Source organism: Suillus fuscotomentosus (assembly GCF_016647785.1).
Source record: "Suillus fuscotomentosus strain FC203 chromosome Unknown F5891scaffold_3, whole genome shotgun sequence".
Classification (NCBI taxonomy): domain Eukaryota; kingdom Fungi; phylum Basidiomycota; class Agaricomycetes; order Boletales; family Suillaceae; genus Suillus; species Suillus fuscotomentosus.
In genome coordinates, this window is record NW_024539515.1 from 562,927 (window position 1) to 583,239 (window position 20,313).

The 20,313-nt window shown below is 48.8% G+C and overlaps 7 protein-coding genes and 1 non-coding gene across 8 annotated transcripts; 4 read left to right on the forward strand and 4 right to left on the reverse strand.

Annotated features, from left to right (window-relative positions):
- Nucleotides 1–209: 209 nt before the first annotated feature.
- On the forward strand, nt 210–2,459 carry F5891DRAFT_1181335 (uncharacterized protein; the record flags this gene model as incomplete). The annotated part of the gene is made up of 8 exons (XM_041366027.1): nt 210–554; nt 601–681; nt 729–1,206; nt 1,253–1,437; nt 1,484–1,859; nt 1,911–1,948; nt 1,998–2,330; nt 2,379–2,459. The coding sequence occupies 8 exons, from the start codon at nt 210–212 to the stop codon at nt 2,457–2,459; spliced, it is 1,917 nt and encodes a 638-aa protein (XP_041232611.1).
- Nucleotides 2,460–5,080: 2,621 nt separating this feature from the next.
- F5891DRAFT_t15 lies at nt 5,081–5,163 on the forward strand. The gene has a single exon. It is a non-coding gene; the product is annotated as a tRNA-His (tRNA).
- Nucleotides 5,164–5,240: 77 nt separating this feature from the next.
- Nucleotides 5,241–6,521, forward strand: F5891DRAFT_940880 (Metallo-hydrolase oxidoreductase; the record flags this gene model as incomplete). Its single annotated transcript, XM_041374304.1, has 3 exons — nt 5,241–5,454; nt 5,511–5,623; nt 5,676–6,521. 3 exons carry the CDS (start codon nt 5,241–5,243, stop codon nt 6,519–6,521), a joined length of 1,173 nt encoding a protein of 390 aa, XP_041232612.1.
- A 19-nt stretch (nt 6,522–6,540) lies between these two features.
- F5891DRAFT_1124970 (Tho complex subunit 7-domain-containing protein) lies at nt 6,541–7,810 on the reverse strand (the record flags this gene model as incomplete). Its single annotated transcript, XM_041363931.1, has 4 exons — nt 6,541–7,087; nt 7,135–7,279; nt 7,333–7,606; nt 7,781–7,810. 4 exons carry the CDS (start codon nt 7,808–7,810, stop codon nt 6,541–6,543), a joined length of 996 nt encoding a protein of 331 aa, XP_041232613.1.
- Nucleotides 7,811–7,960: 150 nt separating this feature from the next.
- On the reverse strand, nt 7,961–9,002 carry F5891DRAFT_1124971 (uncharacterized protein; the record flags this gene model as incomplete). Its single annotated transcript, XM_041363932.1, has 3 exons — nt 7,961–8,473; nt 8,521–8,762; nt 8,813–9,002. 3 exons carry the CDS (start codon nt 9,000–9,002, stop codon nt 7,961–7,963), a joined length of 945 nt encoding a protein of 314 aa, XP_041232614.1.
- Nucleotides 9,003–10,629: 1,627 nt separating this feature from the next.
- F5891DRAFT_353751 (RIM15, signal transduction response regulator) lies at nt 10,630–17,112 on the reverse strand. The gene is made up of 7 exons (XM_041371489.1): nt 16,923–17,112; nt 15,270–16,868; nt 13,163–15,214; nt 12,601–13,114; nt 11,392–12,544; nt 11,302–11,340; nt 10,630–11,244 (listed from the first exon to the last, which is right to left on the reverse strand). Exons 2-7 carry the CDS (start codon nt 16,817–16,819, stop codon nt 11,006–11,008), a joined length of 5,547 nt encoding a protein of 1,848 aa, XP_041232615.1. The 5' UTR covers nt 16,820–16,868; nt 16,923–17,112; the 3' UTR covers nt 10,630–11,005.
- Nucleotides 17,113–17,323: 211 nt separating this feature from the next.
- On the forward strand, nt 17,324–18,147 carry F5891DRAFT_353879 (uncharacterized protein). The gene is made up of 3 exons (XM_041371490.1): nt 17,324–17,525; nt 17,578–17,639; nt 17,693–18,147. Exons 1-3 carry the CDS (start codon nt 17,372–17,374, stop codon nt 18,008–18,010), a joined length of 534 nt encoding a protein of 177 aa, XP_041232616.1. The 5' UTR covers nt 17,324–17,371; the 3' UTR covers nt 18,011–18,147.
- Nucleotides 18,148–18,960: 813 nt separating this feature from the next.
- F5891DRAFT_1181341 (JAB1/Mov34/MPN/PAD-1 ubiquitin protease-domain-containing protein) lies at nt 18,961–20,151 on the reverse strand (the record flags this gene model as incomplete). Its single annotated transcript, XM_041366028.1, has 6 exons — nt 18,961–19,149; nt 19,204–19,548; nt 19,599–19,680; nt 19,734–19,924; nt 19,973–20,012; nt 20,063–20,151. 6 exons carry the CDS (start codon nt 20,149–20,151, stop codon nt 18,961–18,963), a joined length of 936 nt encoding a protein of 311 aa, XP_041232617.1.
- Nucleotides 20,152–20,313: the final 162 nt, after the last annotated feature.

Consider the following 20,313-nt stretch of genomic DNA (forward strand, 5'->3'; position numbering starts at 1 on the left):
AGACTCTTGGACTCGGCTAGCTTCTCATCAACCCCATTCGCGACCCCCGGGCTGCGCTGTATTACATTTGGTGTGCTTCAAGTTGTCCAATGACGTATTTACTTATAGTTATTTTCAAGCGCTTTTCAAGCTGCGATGGCGGATTATATTTAAAAGTGAGTATCAGTAAGTTATAGGTCCAGTGGCTCACTTCTCCCCCTTCGCTAGTCATGCCTGGAAGCCCTAAGAAAAAGAGAACGAAGCGCAAAGCTACGGACTCTGATCTCAAGGTGCTTGAAGGGCAAACAGCTCTAGCAAAGAGAGCGCGTGCTCGGGCTAATGCACCATCTGCATCAATTCTCGATCAAGGAGCTGATTCACAGCCTCCTCGACGATCAGGATGCCCAGGCGCAGGGACAGGAGGTAGGGGAGCTCAACTGGAGAAACTGGGCGATATCTTGCATGCTCCAGTGCGGATCAGCCAATCCAAGGGTGCCACCTCCCTTGATCCGAACACTCCTGCAAACCCTCTCGCTCCTGAACCGACTCGCAAGGGTCGCGGGAGTCGTTCCAAGGTATCTTTTCTCTTTGTTCGTGTTCAACAATACTAAAGAGACATAGAAGAAACAACCCCCTCCGCCATATAGCCCTTCGGTGGAACCAGACACCACGACTCTGAAATCACGCTCGAAGAAAAACAAGGTGAGTTTCTACTGTGTGAACGATCACGTATTAATTCATATATGCAGGATACTGTTGTTTCTGCTCCGAGCTTCGAACTCAACCATCAGCCAATTTTTTTGCAGTGGGAAGCTGGGGGACGATACAGATTTTTGCCACCGATTGTCCCTGCCGGTACAGAGCCAGATCTTCAAGCATTGAACAACTCCTTTGTGGCCACAGCCAAGAAGGCGCACGCCCTGCCCGATTCCCATTCTTCTTTAAGTCAAACTTGTGTTACTGCTCTTAACATATCCCAACCTCAGGTTCCTGTCACTACTCATAGCGTCCAAGATCCTATACTTTCCGGGACCAATTCATCTGCGATGCTACCGGATGTGAACTTTTACCGAAACTTAGATCCTGCCCTCCGGCTGCCTGTACCGCAAAGTATAGAATCTGAACAGTCTGACACATCAAAAGATGATTCATCTGGCTTGGATGAAAGTAGCGGGGACGAGCAAATTGGTTGGGGAGAAGTTCACAGGCGTCATAGTACACACCCTGGTAAGTCGCTGCCTATTTACGTTCAGGTTGAGCTGAACAGCGACAGGTTTTCTGAGAGAATGCTCACCACCTCAACCTCGGGTAGTCACCGCTCTCCCAACAGATTTCGAATTTCAGCACTCTCGTGATGAAGGTGATGAAGCAGCTGAAAACATTTTGGGAGTTGTTGATGATTTGAGTGAGGATTCGAGCGATGATGGTACAGCGATGAATCAAAAGAGTGCCCCCCAGGTATAAGTCTACTACTCTTTTGGAGTATGCTAATCTGTTGTTCAAGCCGAACGACATTTTGAAGCTTCATCACGAAAGAAACGGTCACCCCCGACTTCCTGATCCTGCTCTCCTGGAGCTTCTCCATGTTGCTGAGGTCGATACCTCCAACCCAAAGGCGAAACGGAAACGGAAGCGGACATCGAAACATAAATCGAAGGTGGTCGATGGATCCGACGATGAAGGGCCAAAGGCCACCCAGCTGGGTTGGTATGGTCCACGCTGGAAGAGTTTTCTCGAGGACGCGAAGGCGGAGTGTCATACTCAGCAGGCATTGGAGAACCCTTTCCCAAGCCTTGTTCATGATCTGCCAGTTTCAATCACAGAGTCTCTCTCAGCCTCTCTTGTGCAATGGCTAAAAAACGGCCAACAAGTTGACGCTGGTAAGCTACTATTTCTCTCCAGATATTCTACTGACTCAGGGTATCCACCAGGTGTGTGGCCCGCTCATAAGCCTGACATGGCGAGACTGGTGCGTATATCCATTTTGTAGTGCGCTTCATATCTTATTTGTTTTTTAGCTGTATGATGACTTGGCAACTTGGCGATCTGATCTCAAAAAAATCGTCATCTCCGTTACGCCTTCAGCATACAGTCTTTCCCCGCCAGTTGACATTCCCGCTCAAGAGCGTGCAGCTTGGGTTGAGGTCGCCGCCGCAGAATTACTGGCCGATGGTAGATTTCTCCGCCATGGAGTCGACGAATTGGGGAAAACCAAGAACTTTGCTCACCCTGCGCTTCTTCAGGCCATCATTCTTTTTTACTATACTGGGTCTTATCGCATTGCTCATAGGCGACCAGCCATTTTTCGGAAGGAGGTTCCATTAAAATGCCTAGCTCTCGTTTGCACCGCGGTACGTCCAGGATATTGACATTTCAACATTCTGACACATTACTTTCAGTTTCATTACGTCTTCCAGGGCCTCAAGAAAAACGGCAATGGCAAGTCTTATTCAAAATTTACCTCGAAGGAGTATGAGTAGTGCCTCCGAAGTCCGGTTCGGTCAGGTTCATGGCCCTATGTCTGCAAACCCTGAACTTGACCATTGGTCAGGTTCAGGCATGGTGGCCGAACCTTGGACCGGACGCCTTCGAACGCGTTCGGAAGGGTTCAGTTCAGGTTCAGAACACGTTCGAACTCTCGAACCGTTGTTTAAATTGCAAAAAAAATTAAAATTGACAAAAAATGAGAACAAAACCTGCTAGTACGAATAACTACTAAAACTCTTCCTCGACGACAACGCAGTTATCGTAAGGAGCAGCAAACTCAGCCTGGGATGTTGCAGAAATGTGGCCTTGACGGTATGCGCTCTTGAGCAACTGGAGAGCCTCGAATGTTGCTGGCTGCAAACAGCTGCGACGTGCGGTCCCAGTAATGCCGCCGCTTGAAAATGCACGCTCGGATGCAACTGCGGATCCCTGGATGGCAAGGTAATCCTTCGCGATGCGGGAGATGGTCGGGTACTGGATAGAATGGTGCTTGAAAAGTTTTTTGATGATATTAGTATGCAAACAACATAAATTAAACAATAAGACGTACCCCCCACCAGCCCACTACGTTGTCGACATCCTCAAGGGGTGCATCTAGGTAGTCCTCAAGTTCTTGACAAGGCCTTCGTGTAGTTGTGTCGTTCATGACACGCGATTTGACAGAGCTGCGCATCCAACTATGGCCATATGATCCTTGGCGAGTGAGCGAAGATGGGACGGTGACAGATGGCTCTGCAGGAGCCTGTGAGACAGTACTGCAATGATGATATATAATGCCAGAACAGCAGTGTGGTGAATCAAAAGTGCGGACAGTATGTCCTGAAATAAATGGCATTAGAAGTTAGCAACGACAAACAGTGAACGTGTTGTGAACGTACCGGCACCTTGATAAGTCGCATTGCTGAAGAGACCAAGAGAAGAACACGGATGAGGGCAATGTAGTTACTGCAAGTAGGCTAGAAGGGGGGGAAGACAGTAAAGCGACGGGCAAGCACAATGCTTAAACAGAAAACCTTACCAAAAACATGAGGCTTCGTTGCCGGTTTGAGAATCTAAGTTGGATAAAAATACATCAGGTTCAAACCGGTCCGGACGCGTCTGGACCGGTTCACGTGCTCCAGGAAAATACCGGACCTCGGACCTATTAGGGGGTTCGGTCCAGCAGAAATACCGGACCTGTGACTGAACCAATGGTCCAGTCCGCAAAGGTTCGAGTTCGAACCTAGGTTCGGGACCGGACTTCGGAGGCACTAAGTATGAGTCCATCTATCATTCGATGCTTGAGCTACTTGATGCTGTCATGAAAGACCCATATCACGGTCCGAAGCTGGTGCAGCAACTCCGTGAATGGGCCAAGATTGGATGGTAAGGAGGCTTTTACATAGTGTTCAATACTGATGAATTTATTCAGGGCAGAAACATCGAAACTCGACGGCATTGACACATCCAAACATTGCCACCTGCGCGTCCAACTCGATTGAGTTCTCCCGTCTCCTGGCAGTGTCAATCGTCACACATCATATTCTTGCGCATATACTTTTACCTTTTTGCTCGTTGTCTGCTAGTATCGTGTTTCGCGCTGATTGAATTTATCGTCGTTTGTTTGCTACTATTGTACCCGAGTCGAGTGAGCTTCTGAGTCATTTGTGAGTATCTGCGCGAGCATGGACAGATCTGTACAAGACAAGACAGAAAAATGAGCTACTGTACCCGAGCCGAGTGAACTTCTGAGTGGTTTGTGAATATCTGCATGAACATGGACAGATCTGTACAAACAGACAGAAAAATGATGATATTCAAGACCTATTTGGTCCTCACTAGGCAGGTTTGTGAGGGTCTGTGCAGAGGTTGACAGAAAAAGCTCTACTGTAGTGAACTAGCTAGAAGGGACCAAGCTGTGCACATGGCGCACTGTCCAGATCTGGACAGAGCCCAGTGATTTACTGATGTGTGAAGAGCTTTCTGAGCTTGAAGATGGAAGATGAGGAGACTCGCTAGCATATCCAGCAGCTTGTAAAGCACGCCGACTGCGGGCAGTGCGTCGGCGAGCACGTTTGAGTTTATTGATGCGATACTTGATGAAGTTCCTCAGCAGGTTCTGGGCGCGTTTTTGACGTGGAGTGAAGCGGGGCATGATGCAGTATGGTGTCTGCTCTGACAGTGAATTATTTATAATTATAATTGATCAGTGCATCGTATCAGAATCGTACATCAGAATCTCGAAGTGAAACGGGGGTAGTCAAAGCTGGCGCTGATTCACAGTTTTGAATCGGTGTTAGAATCGGCGAAAATCGTAAATTTGAATCGTGGCAAAATCGCCAACTCTGACTCTCCCTAATAATTGTTGCACTCCTTTGTCTCACTTGTTTTTCGGCATTAAATTCAGTACGACCGAAGTTCTAAGCTAAGTAGTTAAGACGAGATGAGACATCACTGATGCAGCTGGGCAGAGTCGGGGACTGGCGGTTAACCACCGTTACGATTAGATAGCTCGAATGTTATACGCGTCCATGGTCTATCACTATATCACTGTCAACCACATCCACAACCAACTATCTGATCTCACTACAACGCACCGTAAGCTTATAATTATTACTATTGGAACTCTTAACAAGTCCCTGTCGATTAGTGGTTAAATCGCCACGTTGTGGAACTCACAATACCGTGGCGCCGCAGGTTCAATTCCTGCCAGGGACATGTTTTTTCCAACGAAGAGAATGTCATTGAACTACTAGAAAATGATTTTTTTTCTCATCTGTTATAACATAACACCTATGACAGCACGACGAGGACTTTCATCGTTCAACTTGACGTTCCTCGGAACCGCTTCCGCGCAACCGTCCTTAACCCGAAATCATTCTGCACTTGCTCTCCGATTGAATAGCGATGTCTGGTTGTTCGACTGTGGTGAAGCTACGCAGCACCAAATCCAAAGATCTAAAGTGAAGATGGGTAAGATTGAAAAGATCTTTATTACTCATACCCATGGTATGTCGTTGTTAATTTCAACATTGCTTTCCCAGCCGACATTCACTGGCTGATAGGGGATCATATATTTGGTTTACTGCCCCTCTTGGCAAGTATGCTGAACGGTGCCGGAGGAACAGCGGATGGAGTAGAGGATCCTCGTCTGCACATGGTCCAGGACTTATTGGGTGTTTGTACATTTGCCGCACTATTATGTTGCCACTGATTGAGGCTTTCATCAGCCCATCGAAATTTACGGGCCCTTTGGAACCAGGGCATATGTCCGCAATGGCCTCAAGTATACACATACCCTCCTAGGCGCGCCTTACGTCGTTCACGAATTGCGGTTACCTTCTGACCCATTAGATGGAGACCACACCTCTCTAGCCCTTCATGCGTCCGAATCTCCAAACGGCCGTAACATTCTACAAACAAACGGTGTTTGGTCAGACGTGTATCACGACGCCATTGTTTCAGTTTCTGCGGCTCCCATTTTACACTCCGTGCCGTGCGTTGGTTATGTTGTAACAGAGGCACCTATACCCGGAAAAATGGAACCTGCGAAGTACATACCACATCTTAAGCGTACCAAGACGCCGATGTCCGTTATGAGCCGCCTTCAACAGGGAGAGAGCATTGAACTCTCAGATGGCACAGTGTTACAAGGCCCTCTCAAGAGGCCCGGACGTAAACTTGTCATTCTTGGAGACACATATGATCCATCACCAATAGCCGAATTGGCTTCATCTGCGGACTTGCTGATACACGAAGCAACAAATGCCCATTTGCCAGCCTTGGACTCACATACCAAAGCTGAAGACACATTTGAGAGCGTCGAGGCACGCACAAAATCCAGAGGGCACTCTACTCCTCAGATGGCTGGTGCTTTCGCGGCACGGATCAGAGCGAGACATTTAGTACTCAATCATTTCTCGGCCAGATACCCGGGGAACGACGATGTTGATCCAACGGCAAAGACAATTATGGAGGGCATTGCACGTTTAGCTGAAGAGCATCATAGCGGGAAAATTACATGTGCGAGGGATTTTATGAGTTTTGACGTGGATGTACCACAGGAACACGCATAAAATAAGTAGCAATGCACATTCAATCATCTGGTGGGTCAGATAATGCGCTGCTTGCATCGCTTGCTTCTCCTTCTTCCAATTCTTCTCGGGCTTTTTTCGCCTTCACCTTTGGATCTTCTGCAACCTCTCCCATCTCTATGTCGTCATCTTCTTCTGGAGGTCGTAGTGACGAGGGTGTATGCGAACTGGGTGCGAATTCATTGACAGTGGGATTGAGTTTCGATGAGAGCGATGTGCCAATGGGCTGGTCATCCTCCCCATCTTCCTTCTCTTCAGCCACCTCGCCCGTCTCCTTCTCATCTTCATCCAATCCTTCATCCACTATTTGTGAGCTGTCACGCATGTTAGGCAAATTGTCATCGGCTTCTGTGCCGTCTGGGGCTGGCGTAGCAGCAGGGGTCCCTAAACCTGATGTAGCAGATTCTTTGTCTTTGCCCATAAGGCGAAGAGAGCTCAAGTCCATGACAATACTGTCCAAAGCAGTTTTCTGGCCCCTTATGATTCGGTCCTGAGTCTCGTGTTCCGCGTTAATAGCAGCCATGTCATTTTCAAGCGACCGTATCGCCCTGAATATTATTGAGAAATATACCAGAACATTCTGAACATGACCCACTGCTCAAGCTCCTCGCGACTTGGGAGAGTGTTGATCTTCTCGGCAATTGTGTCGTATTCGACCTTTCGCTTGCGTTCCATGTGTGCATGCTCCAGTGCGACTTTCAGCTCCTCAATTTGACTACGCAGAGCATCATGTTCCTTCTCTGCGTATTCATTCCTCAGGCGTCCACTTCCATGCGAAGCTCAATGAACTCACCAATCTTCTCCCGCTCCCGCTGATATTCCTCCACTTGTCTCCGCTCGGCTTCGCATACCATCATGCTCTTTTTAAGAGCTAGTTCAAAGGACGATAGCTCGATTAAGAATGCCTCCCGTGCATCCTCGACTGTTCCAGAAGAACTAGGTGGCACAAGGAGATGGTGTACTAAGGAGGCGTAGTTGTGAAACTTCTTGACCACCCGCCGAAGTGGTCGTTCGTCGTTCGTAATACGCGTGTGTATGATAGCATCTGTTAAAAGCGCGTTGCTTGTCTATTAACATAGGGATCCAGCTTTTAGTATGATTGATTCATGCCTTCTTCTTCAGCAGTTAATGGTGGAATTGGTTGTGATAACTCTGGCACGGTTGATTCTGGGACTGCCATGAACGTTAGCCGTAATACTCTAACACGCGGGAGTCGGGGAGTGAGATCTGATATTTGAGACTTGGATGCGAATGGATTGAAATTCCGTCATGTTACATCAAGGGCTAAATTGTGACTATATTTGGGACAAGGACAACTATTCCTTGAACATTGTGCAATGCGGACGAAAATGTAACAATTGTATTGTATTCGAAAATACCAAAAAATGCAAGAGATCATGCAAACGGACAACATAAATAAGTTAACCCCATTCATCTGGCACAAACGGGGTGACTAGATCATAAATCTCTTCGTTACCTCCTCGTCCTCTTGGAGTTTTTCCGCGGTTGATAACGCGTTTAAACATCCCACCCAGACTTCGAGAGGTATCAGAAAAGTCTGTACTGATCGGCCTCCCGTTGTCTCTGGGATAGCAAGAGTCGATATTTAGAGCAAGCCTCCGAAGGCCACTGGAGCTATCGTGAGCGGCCTTCCTGGAGGCCTGGACAGCTGATTGTAAGTACATTGCGAGGTTGGGAAAGTTGATTGGAAGTGTAGGGTATGGAGTGGAAGTCGCGGGAACCACATAGTATTTTGCCATTGGCGAATCAGCCCCATCACGGAGGAGCTGCGGTAGTGGTGAAAGAGTATAAGAGTAAGGAAGTACGGTTACATCGCCATTGGTATACTTATGCGAGTTTGTGACTGATGGAGGTACTGGCATGTCAGTCGTCAAATAGATAACTGTTCGCCATTCCGAAGCAGAGTGATGGATCTGCAGTGCTGGTCAGCTTTGGTACTCCGCTAGACAGCCATCCTTACCTTGACAAACTGAATTACGGTTCTCAACTTCAGCTCATCATCTTTTGCAACAGTAAGAGCTTCTATGGTGGGCTCGACGCGAGTCCCACTCAATCGCGCCATTAGCTTCAACAGGTGACGCCAGGAGGGTGACTGAATGTGAAATATTGGTGCCTTCCCGTATGGTAATGTTATAATATTGGGCATGGCCTCTCCCATAGGTGACAATATTGTGGAGATTGATGGTGGTTTAAAGCCCATTGCTGCAAAGTATTCAATGAGACGAAGAAGAGCTCACGACGACAATACTCACAGACACCCATCAACATATCTGGTTCAACATACTGGTTGGCGGTCAGTATTGGCGGGGATCGAGCGACAAAATCAGTCCCCTCATCACCCTCTTCCTCTTGGGTGTCTTCGTCAACTGAATCCAATATATCTGGGTGAGATGGGAAGCTGAAGGAAAGAGGTGGACTCGTTGATGCAGTTTGGACCGACATTGCAGGGGTGAAGAGCGAGTGGATTTGTTCACTTGATGAAGATCGACCACTCAAAGAACTACTCTCGGAGTTTGCGACAGACGACTTGCGTGGAAGTGGCTGTCTGGGTGATGGTAAAAGAGGTTCCATGCTCAGATTCTGCTGTGGCGATGACATTGGATGTGAAGATACAGGATTTGGACCCGGCAAGGGACGAATGTAATCACTTGAGCTCGATCGACGGAACTCGACGGATGTAGAAGACATGGTGGATGTTCCAGCAGTACCACAGCCAGCGTTCATTGATAAATCGTTCGGTTTCAAAATGGTCGAGACAGTATTGTTATGTGATGGTTGTGTTGGAGTGAAGTTTTCTCGACTCGAGATAGTGGCATCAGTTGCGGATTGTATTGATTCTTGACTTTCCTTGCCCGACTCATAGACAGATTTTTCATCGAAGGAACTCTCGGATGTGGAGGGTGTAATCATGTGCAGAAAGCTTGTGCCTTCTGGGAATTGTTGATGATTCTGGGGGCTGAGGTGGACGTTTTCGAGAGAAACAGGTATGAAAGATGTCGAGGGTTCACCCGAAGAATCCTGATGTCCGTCGAAGATGTTATCAGACACAATCTTGCTGTAACTGTTGGCGAAGGTACGTGATTCTTCCAACGCCTTCATCAAATCTGCTTCTTCCTGAGCGAGAATGTCATCCTCCCGCTGACGCGCCTCTGACTCAGATAACGCTAGCGCTAGTGCGATATCTTTGTCATCAGTGAGAGATTCTTCACTGAACATCGGTCGGCTAGATGGCCCTGCAATAGGACCAGGAATGGACTGTGGATAGAGCGGGTTGCGCTGTGAGGAAGCAGTAGTTGTCATTGGTGGTTTCGGAGGAATAGGTGGTCGTGGAATGGTATGGATAAGAGGTGCCGTAATTCCGATTGGTTTCTGGGGTACGGGAGGCGATGTTGAGGAGGGATGCTGCCTAGGATAGAAGTAATCGCCATAAAATGACGTATGTGGTGGGGATGCAAGAAATGAGGTGGGAGAATTGTATAGAAGTGCAGTTTGTTGTTGCTGAAGACCAGTATCACTGGCGGAAGGCCGTCGACCAGGGGTCAAACTCGCAGGAATATTATGTCTCGTCTGGATACTGGAATTGGCCGCGAGAGATTGGGATTGAAACGGTGAACCTGGCAATGTTGTATAGCGGGTTCGAGGTGAAGGTGCTCGTCCGTTACTAGTAGATGTCAAACTGAGGGATGGGGAGTGATGAGGAATCCACGATGCTGCACCATCATCATCATGCTCGTTAACGCCGCCATATCAAATAAATTGGAACTTTGCTCACATTGTTGATTGTAATGCATCCCAAACCCCCTTCACTCATAAAGTTTTAGCTGTTTACAGGTTTCCGAGTCAGCGGCTAGTAGCTGCGCTGATCCGAGTATCAGCCAGCCAATTTTCCTGTGGTAGCCTAAAAGGGCCTTTGCAGAACAACTGCTGCGAAGGGTATCTGGAATCAACCTGGGAGGTTAGAGCGAGCAAAGAGACTGAATGCACACAGAAGGATGAGTCTGGTGTGAGAGAACACGCGGAAAAGTCATTGAGCGCGCTCGAACTCAGTTCACGCTTAGGACTCGCATCTTCGGACATATTGGGCGCGGTCTCCTATAAACGCTCAAGCTCAAGCCCTGGTCTAAGCTGTGCGTCACATCGAGTACCTGAATAATGTGCCTCTACTTCTGTCGGACAGTACTACTCTTGGCATAATTCCTGGATAAATGTCATTGGCAGCAAGATCAATCCAGAACAAAATCCAGATATACAAGCCAAGGCAGTACTTTAACAGTCTAGCGTACAAAATGCAAAGGGACAAATGAATGGTGTAAACATGTATGCTGGGTAAGTGCTTGTGTAGAGTCAAAGACAAAGAATATGCATAGGACGGAATAATTGCAGTAAAAAAGATAACGAAACGACACGGAGACCGATGCAACGTGAAACGCGAGAGCGTAAAAAGGTCATGATACATGAGATGCAGTGACTTTTGCGGAAAGGCCTTGTACAGCCGAAGTCTTGAATCCAAGTCTCCGCATGACGGCCAGAAGATCAGCCCTCTGCACGGGTTTAGTGAGTGAGGCAGTAAATAAGCTGCTGTCGTTCGTGTCTGCAGCGCTGTAGGCACTGACAGCAACCATAGGTGTGTTGGAATTCCTGCCATTAGTTGTCTTGATGTATCGAGCAGCACCCTCACCATCAACTACAAGTTGCGACAAACATCAGGAAACAGGCACACTAGACTGAGTGCATCACGTACCGACTGGCATGTGTAAATCCATGAGGATACAGTCAAATTCTATGAGAAATTAGACCATAAAACCACGACGCGAGTATCAAGCCTACTTACTGATATCACCCATGGCAACGCTCATGGCCTCTGACCCATCCGCAACCACGACTACGCGGCAACCAAGACGTATGAGAAGCGTCTCCAGTATTTTGGCGGTTATTGGGTTGTCCTCGGCGAGTAGACAAGTCACCGCACGGTCGGTGGGATCGGGCCCTTTCTTCAAGTCGATCGAGTGAACCGATGAAGGAGGCGTGTCGAACTGACTCGAACTTTGCCCCGCCGACGAGGGCCAGTGATCAGAGCCAGAACCTTCGCCAACACTACTGGAAACAGACGCCTTGCGCAAACGGCTTGGCATCGTGTTCCTCCGCTCCACGCCATCCAGATGGTTAAGTTTGAAACGCTCCAATGCTCCAAATTCAGACGGCTTGCGCGCGTGACTGCCGCTGCTACTCCCGGGTGTCGAAGGAGGCATACTTGCTCGTGAAGGAGATGAAGCTATGGATGAAGTGGACGTTGATGGTGAGGGAGGACCCTGAGAAAATGACTTCTGATCTAGAGCTGTCACTACACTGGGCGGCTTCTTGAACCTCTGCGAGGTGCTCTTCCTCCTGCTATGTGAGCCTACCGGGTCGGACAAGGTATGCGTCATCGGGGCAAGTTGGTCTGTCTTCAATTTGCGAATAACATCGTCATTCGCTTGTTTTAAGACCGGTAAGTTCTTGAAACTGAACGACCCAAAATCGTCACTAGCAGGCGACGGGGCTGCATCACGACTGCCCAGCAGTGGTATAGGCTGTGCTGGGGGAGGCAGTGTGAGCGACGGGCTATCCATAGGGTTTGAGATAGCGATATCCTCTTCGTGGAATAACTGAGGTATTGCCCCACGCGGATCGAAGTAATCGGTCGATTCAGGATCAGAAACTTGAGGAATGAATGCCGCCTCTGTAGACGTCACCTTGTCCCACTCTATGCCTTCAAAGAAAGGATGCCCCTTAATTTCATCTGCGCCACCAGCCCCGAGACGAGCGGATGGGTCTATACGCATCAGCCGTTGCATGAAGTCACGAGCTTCGTCGGAGAACTCCACCCAGTCCTCGTGCCATTCGATGTGTCCAGAAAGGATATTCTCAAAAACCTTCTCTGGCGTCTCCGCATGGAAGGGGGGAATGCCGTATAAAAATTCGTAAGTTATGACACCAAGAGCCCACTGTGCGGTAGACAGCTTAGCAACGTGGACGCACAAGGCAACGATAAGGCACTAACCCAGTCCACTGCAGCATCATCTCCACGAAGGCCAAGAATGGTTTCTGGAGCAAGGTAATCTGGCGTACCAACAAACTTCTGCTCCCCCGGGGGTGTGTGACCACCCGAGTACGAGCGCAAGTCGGTGGTCAATTCCGTGGCAAACGATTGCAGAGGACTTTCACCAGCCCTGCTTCGGCGTGAATGATGATTGTATATAGATTCGGAACCAGATTCGCTTGCGTCATCTGTGGAAAGCTGATGAGGCGAAATTCCTTGTCGTGGCACTGGATGTGTTCCCTGGTTAAAGTACGAACCTCCGCCAATCATTTCGGTTGAAAGTAAGGGTGATGAAAGAAAGCCAGAGTCAATTGAAGGTGGTCGCGAACGTGAATCATATCTTGTGCGATGTCTGGTACCCATGCCCATGGGTTCGCGCGTTTGACGACCAAGGAGACCAATCCTACTCAAACCGAAATCAGTGAGTTTCAAGTGACCGTGCTGGTCGATGAGAAGGTTGTCAGGCTTCAAGTCACTGCAAAAATGATAAGCATGCGGCTTCTGCACATTTTGTAGAACTTACCGGTGAACAACGCCACGCTGGTGGAGATACTCAAGCCCCAGTACAACTTCAGCAATGTATTGCTTCGTCCACTCTTCGGGAAGCGAGCCCAAAGACTTGATGAGAGCGGCACAATCGCCACCATTCAGATACTCCATAACCAGATACAAGTTTTCCTTGCTCTGGAATGTGAAGTACAATTTGGCAACGAACGGTGACTCGGCCTGCTTCATAAGAATCATGCGCTCCGCCTTGACATTCGTGATTTGGTTCTTCGCAATCATATCGGCCTTTTTCAGAACCTTAATAGCGTAATAGTCTCCAGTCGCCTTCTTCTTCGCAAGGAAGACAGATCCAAAGGCTCCTTTGCTGATAGGCTTGATGATGTCAAAGTCTTTGATAGAAGTCGGAGTCGATCGTGATAATGGAGCTGCAGACGATTGGCGAGGAGATAGAGGGACATTTGATACTGAAGGACTAAATATGGGATTCACTGTAGAATGACGGCGATGCCCGCGTCGTGTAGCAGTGGGCGCATCTCGAGGGGATATGCTGGGTGACAGGGGCGGGGTGACCAAAAGCCGCGGTTCCAGAAGGTTGCTGGCCGAACGTCGTGTTCTAACGGTAGCATTCCCAGGTAGACTGTCGTTGAGGTCCATGTATGGAGGCTGATCGTCGGGAGATGGTGATGCCGTGATTGGGGCAGCCAAAGCAAGAGGCGAAGATATGGATGATGGCGTGGACGACCTTGTGGGCATCTTGTTGATGATTTGCCACGCTGGAGGAGCAAACTGAGGTACAGGAGCAGAAACGGAGGCGCGACTAGCATTTAGGGTAGCAATCAATATAGGAGACGCGGAAGCCATGGGAGTAGGCTCGGACGACAGTAGTTCTTCAGATTGGTTGGTGGCACGATCGTCGTCAACCGGTGCCTCTACGTCTTCGGGAATAGGTAGAATCGATGGATCAATTCCATCGTGGTATTCACCCTCATCTTCACTGTCGCTACTTTCACCCGCTTCAACAATCGCTAGACTCTCGGTGACTTTCTCCTCCCATTCGTGCCAGATCTTCTCGGAGTACTTGATGGTATTCTGCATCCGAACGACATTGTCAACCTTCTGCATCATGATACGCTCCACGTCTTCAGCAAGCTGAGAGAGAGCAGCGTCCTCAACAGGCGGCCGACACCATGTACGGATCTGGGACATCTTCCGCTCCGATCCTGGCGAAAGTAACCGCTGACGCTCGATTGGCTCCTTCGACTCCTCCTCCTTCAGAGAAGGCATGGAAATCTCAGAAGCAACCAGGAGAATCTCGTCAAGCGATTCCAACATCCTGCGCTGTGTCTTCTTCATGCTCAACCTCTGCATGTAATCCCGTCGGAACAACTGCAAGGGACTAGGAATGCTCGGCAAACTTGAGTGCGTGAAAACGGGGACTCCTCTGTATTCGGGGGGCGAAGTTGAGGAAGGAGTATCCATGGCAGTCATAATGTCTCGAATCGTGTTCTTGAGCTCGCCAATAGACTCGTTGCACTCGACAATCTCAGCTTCAAGCCGGTGCACTTCGACGCAGGTCTCGCTATGCTTCTCGAAGTACCACTGCGGGATTTGACACTCGCATATCCGACACAATATGGGCTCCGTAGAAATCGGCTGCACGAAGGGAAAGGGCGTCACTGGTTCGAGTCCAGAGCGGTCGGCAAGCAGTTCTTTGGAAGGCTCCTCCACAATGGATTCATCTCCAACATCACCGGATTCCAGGACAATGGAGGGCGAAGGATAATCCCATCTTGGGGGACCTACTGGCTTGGCAACCCACATCGTGTGAGACGGTTGTGCATCCTCACGGTCAATCATGAGCATGCCTTTGCCCTCCATTTGTTGGTAAAGAATGCCAGATATTGAAGCATCATGATCGCCCTCTGGCTCGACTTGAAGTCCGAAGCGTACCTCTACGGTATGCGAATCATCCTGTTGTAGTTGATAAGTAGCATCCCGAAAAACGGAACAATCTGCAGGGGCGAGAAGATGTGAAATTCTAGTTCCAGCAAGTTTCGACGGCTCCGTCCTAAGTGCCATAATACGTCAGACAAGCCGAACATCGCCAGACACAATATCCTTACCCGACAACAACTCTCCATGCATAATTGACCCAAATAAAGTGGTCGCCGTCCAAACTTAGCTCCATTACGATGTTTTGGTTCTGTGCAGTCTCAGCTTGCAGACGTAATCTTTCGGTAGCCAGGACGCGTGCAGACTCATTGTGTTCAACGGCTTTTCGTGTCGGTTGTTCTGGCGAAAGAGACAATAATGAAAGATCTTTTGGAGCATCATCTCTGGAACGCCTTCCCTGACTCATCGGCCTTGACAACCGAAGTCGACTTTCATCATCGGCCGTAAGACGTAGCTCCTCCTGGCGACTGCGGACAGTCGGTGTAGGCGCTGGAGGATGCTCATCGGGTGGCTTCAAGACGAACATGAGGGGTTCGTCTTGCTCGTCCTCATTATCATCGAAATTCCAGAACTGCTTTTCGGCCTCCCACCATTCGACTACACGGCTGAGACTGGCAACGGCAAGTAGGACTTGCACATACCAGTTCCGCCCATGCCAATCTGGATGCTCATCCCACGCCTTACCAATAGTCTGTACCCGTTGAACGAGTGACTCGCAAACTTTAGGCTGGGCTGTGAGTGAGGCTGTTGACATATCGGTGACATCTGTTGCTACGCCAATAAGGTCATAAAGCGCAGTCATGATGGGATCAATAGGGTCATCCAGTAGTATGCGGGAAGAGCGACGATTGATGGAAGAAGGTAAAGGAATGGCCTCAGAAAAGCTACTGTGTGTTGCGGCCGGCGGAAGTGGGGATCTAGACCGGGAGGTCGAGCGGGAACTCTGGCCGGATTTAACTGGACGGATGGGAATGTGAACGCTGCGTGAAAGTCTACGGGAAGATATACTCTGAGCAGGCCAAGCCGTGGGAGGCATCGCATTGGACTGCTTGCGAGGATTGACAACGTCTGCCAGCGTGGCAGACGCAACAATGGGGCTATGGACATAATTACTGGAAGACGGCGTGGAAGCAACTTGTTTCTCCCATGTCGAATTGCTATGCCTTCGCAAGGAGGGACTGAGGGAAGAGTTTGATGCTGCAAGGAGACCGGGTGATGAGACCCGATGAGTCAGAGAGGGAACCTTTGTATTGTCGTCCTCGGGTAACGCACGTTGTCGACTATGGCTTCTTTCTTGTTCAAGCTCATAGCCACTGTCAGAATAAGTATCAGCCTGGGAAGCAGGCCGAGGATCCGAAGAGTGGTATACGAAGGCCTCACGAAGAGGCTCTGCGTCGCCATACTGAGAGTCACGGTCAAAGTCCCTGTCCCGATAGTCACGATCGATGTCGCGTTCTTGGTCACCATCGCGAAGTCTCTCTTCGAAGAAGATAGTGATATTGTTTATCACACGACGTAGCTCCTTGTCACAATCTGCCTTTGCGGTCTTGAGACGACGAGTGACATGTCGCCGAACGAAAGGCATGGAGACGGTATTTGAACCTGAACCATAGGAGGTGCTACTGTTTGACTGAGAAATAGGCTGTGGTAGCACTGACTCTGGAGCAAATACGAGGGGACTTGGGGGTTGACGACGATGAATACTGGCAAAATCAGACATGTATGCCTGTCAGACAATGCCAGACCAAGGTACTAGAAATAGTATGCCGCTAAGAGGTTGTAAGCGATAGTCAGACTTAGAAGAGAGAAGTATTTAAACTGACTTAGAAGAGAGATGATGGTGGTAATTAAAGGTCAAGTTAACATGAGGAAGACTTGCAGGAATTATGATTCTGAAAGTGTGAAAAGGAGGTGAAGAGAGAGATCAGGAGCGGGATCGTTTTGAAACCAAGCTCAGCCTGTCTATAGCTAGAAACGGTTTAAGACGGATTCTTCACGAGTCACAACAATCCGTTAAACTACAAATCCCACTATCAATACACAATATTATAATTTCGCTTTTTAAACGGACTACGCCCAATCCTCGAATCTACGGAGCTTGATAGTTCACATCTTTTTAGTTCAATAATTTATTAATAATAATATCGGTGACTGGGGGTCGCACACCAATCTATAGGCAATCTCCGACCCCGTGAGAATGAAACCCATCTATTCGGAATTACATAATTGCCGTTCCTCCTCTGCAATTCTGCCACAACATCACACAGACCGCATGCTATCGCTTTTTCGCGCCTTCGCCCGACAGTGTCCGCATTCCAGGGCCTGCTTTCCTCCTGTATCTAGATCCCTTCATTCACCATTACAGAATGACCAGATACATTTGAGCACCATCCTCGATGAGCTCTCCGAGGCAAGCGCATCTGCAGGTCAGTCACAACTTCAAGGTTACCTGTATCCTCATATATCAATTTTATCTAGCAAGCAACCCAAATGCACCATGGATGCAGCAGGGCGTGCGCAGAAGGTTCGACCATAAACTGGTCTGTCGATCAAAAGCTCGTTCCATCCTTTATAGTGCTCATACAAATCTCAGTTCATAAGACCTCATTACTTCTCACACGATCACCGGTTCAAAGGCCCTCCGCCATTTTCGAAAAGACCTTCCATCGGTCCTGGCAAAAAAAAGGCGAAGCGACAGGACGTCTTCTACCGCTTGGGCATTGATCCTCTACAAGAGGCTTCCAATGATGTCCTCATGAGCTCTTTTGTCACCGAAATGGGAAAAATTAAGCACCGCGCTGAGACTGGCCTCACCACGAAAACACAGCGCAGGTTGGGCAAAGCCATCCGTCGAGCGAAGATGATGGGCGTCATACCCGTACTCAGTAGTGCAAGGCTTCCTTGGAATTAACATTAATCATTACTCCTCTCCCGCCTGTTTATCCGCATCTACTCTTGTTGATCTATCAATACTTTTTTCGTTCACCTGTTGCCTTAATCAATTTATGGAACCGGCACCAATCGTTCAGCTGAGCGACAAGTCAATTGCCTTCTCGGTAGTCTTGTTCCTCTCGGCAGATGTAGCCCCACAGTCTTGTGTCTCTGGAAACAAAAGGATACGTGGCTGATCTTTCGCTCTCCATCTTCGCTTGCGGTGGTAGGATGGCCCCCGCCTGATGGCGGAATTTATGTTCGCGTCCTTAAAGCTAGACTGCCGGCGGGTGAAGATCACACTGGAGCTATACCACGTCGATGACTGCTTTGACAGCGGTTAATTGTACTAGCAATGTCCACAGGCGTACAGATTACATATGAAAAAGGGAGACTGTCTTCCTTACATGGCGGTGAGTTGTGACAAAAGGACGGAAGGTTACCCGTAGATACGCACCCGCACATTATCGTGGTCACTAGACAATGCCAGCTGAGATCCCTCCTGCCCGATGAAATCTCGCAAGCGCCCGAACCAACCTAGAGTCCAACTTGAACTCACTCACGATGGCTGCGATAGACGAAGTACACTCGAAGTTGGTGTTCTTGTCCCTGAGTGCCACTCGGTGTCGAGGGTCTCACTGTCATATTGCACTCAGCCATTCCGAAATAGCTCTACTTATCTGAAAATCCAAAACCTTCTGGTCGAACTTAATTTCACATCGCCGCGATGGGTAAGGCATGATGCATGATGCATCATGAAGTGCTACACAGCCATGTGACAATTTGAAAGGCTCTGCTCTGTGGGACCCTTTCGACTTTGAACTCTTGGCTTCTGTCTCCATCACGCAGAACTCCGCGAGTTAACTGCGAGCCTGATATGCTTCTGAATGACACCCATGGGAATGCAAAAGAAGTCCGACGAAAGAGAATCTATAGTTCGGCCAGTAACATCGTACCCAGGTTCTGCACCACCTGGTTCCCAATTGCTTTTTCTACCGCTTCCTCCAAATGTCGCTTTGGATCCTGTTTCCCCACATGCCGCGTCTTCAGCTTGTCCGCAGATAACGTCGATTCCTCTTGCACAGATTTGTTGTATGCCTCGGACAGCGTGAGCATGGACTTCAGGGTCCAGGATAGTCAGTATTGGAAAGTCGACAAATATGAATAACTGACCTTGATAGCCTTCTCATTGCTCTCCTTGTGTGAACAAAAGTCACGCAACTTCAAACCTTCTGTCCAGTTTCTCTTGTGCAGGTTCATCAACATCGATTGTTCAAGCTCTGTCTTGCGGTAATTAACGGCGATTGAATAGTAGTGCCTATTCAGTCCGTGCACGAGTGCCTGGATGGACGGCTTGTTGATGAGACCGATGTTGGATGTCGTCTGTCGCGGTTCACGCCCAATAATAACGGTTTGAGGGTTGATTAATCTGAATGCGTCAATGACGACCTTCCCTTTAACGGACTGAATAGGATCGATAACAACAGCAACACAGCGGTTCTGCATGCGTTCAAACGACTGCAGGAGGAAATCAATCGTGAATGCATGTCAAACGCGAGGCGGCATACTTCTTGTGTGTTGATATCAACACTCGAAAGCCAGCATCCGAACCCTGGATGCGAGTGGTACCACCCTACTACCATCTCCGGCCTGAAAGCGCATGTGCATCAGCGCACAGCTAAGTAAAGGTGTATTCCGCTCACCGTCCTGTCTGCTTCAACATGTCGAGCATCTTAGTTTGGAAAACATGATCGACCGACTCGACAGTCACGGTGGTACCAGACTGTGGCATGGCGAAGACATCCACAACTTGCACGGTATATTCATCGACAAACTCTCCGAGCATGAGGCCCATAACCTCCATAGGAACGCCAGCTCGACCATGTTTCAACATCTGACAAATGATAAGCATATCTCTTGGCGGTGCTTGTACACGCCTCACCTTTAATAGTGCCAGAGATGATATGTGAATGACTTCTCCGCTGCACCGATCATGAGGTAACACATTAATCAATTCACCAGCAGAACTCACCTATCAGGTACTGCCGAATCTGACGGAGGACCCCGCATTCCACGAAGCTGACCGCCCATCATTTCTGCGAGACCATCCATGCCTTCCATGTTCAATAAAGTGAAAGAATGACTGGGTTACTTCCAGTCGCTGACGCGTCTCGCGAGTCTATTTGGTTGTATTTAACGACAGCCTCAGAAATTAACATATGCAAATACTACACCTCTGAAAGATCGGTTCACGCCGCGTCTAAAGGACCGACAGGTTGGCTA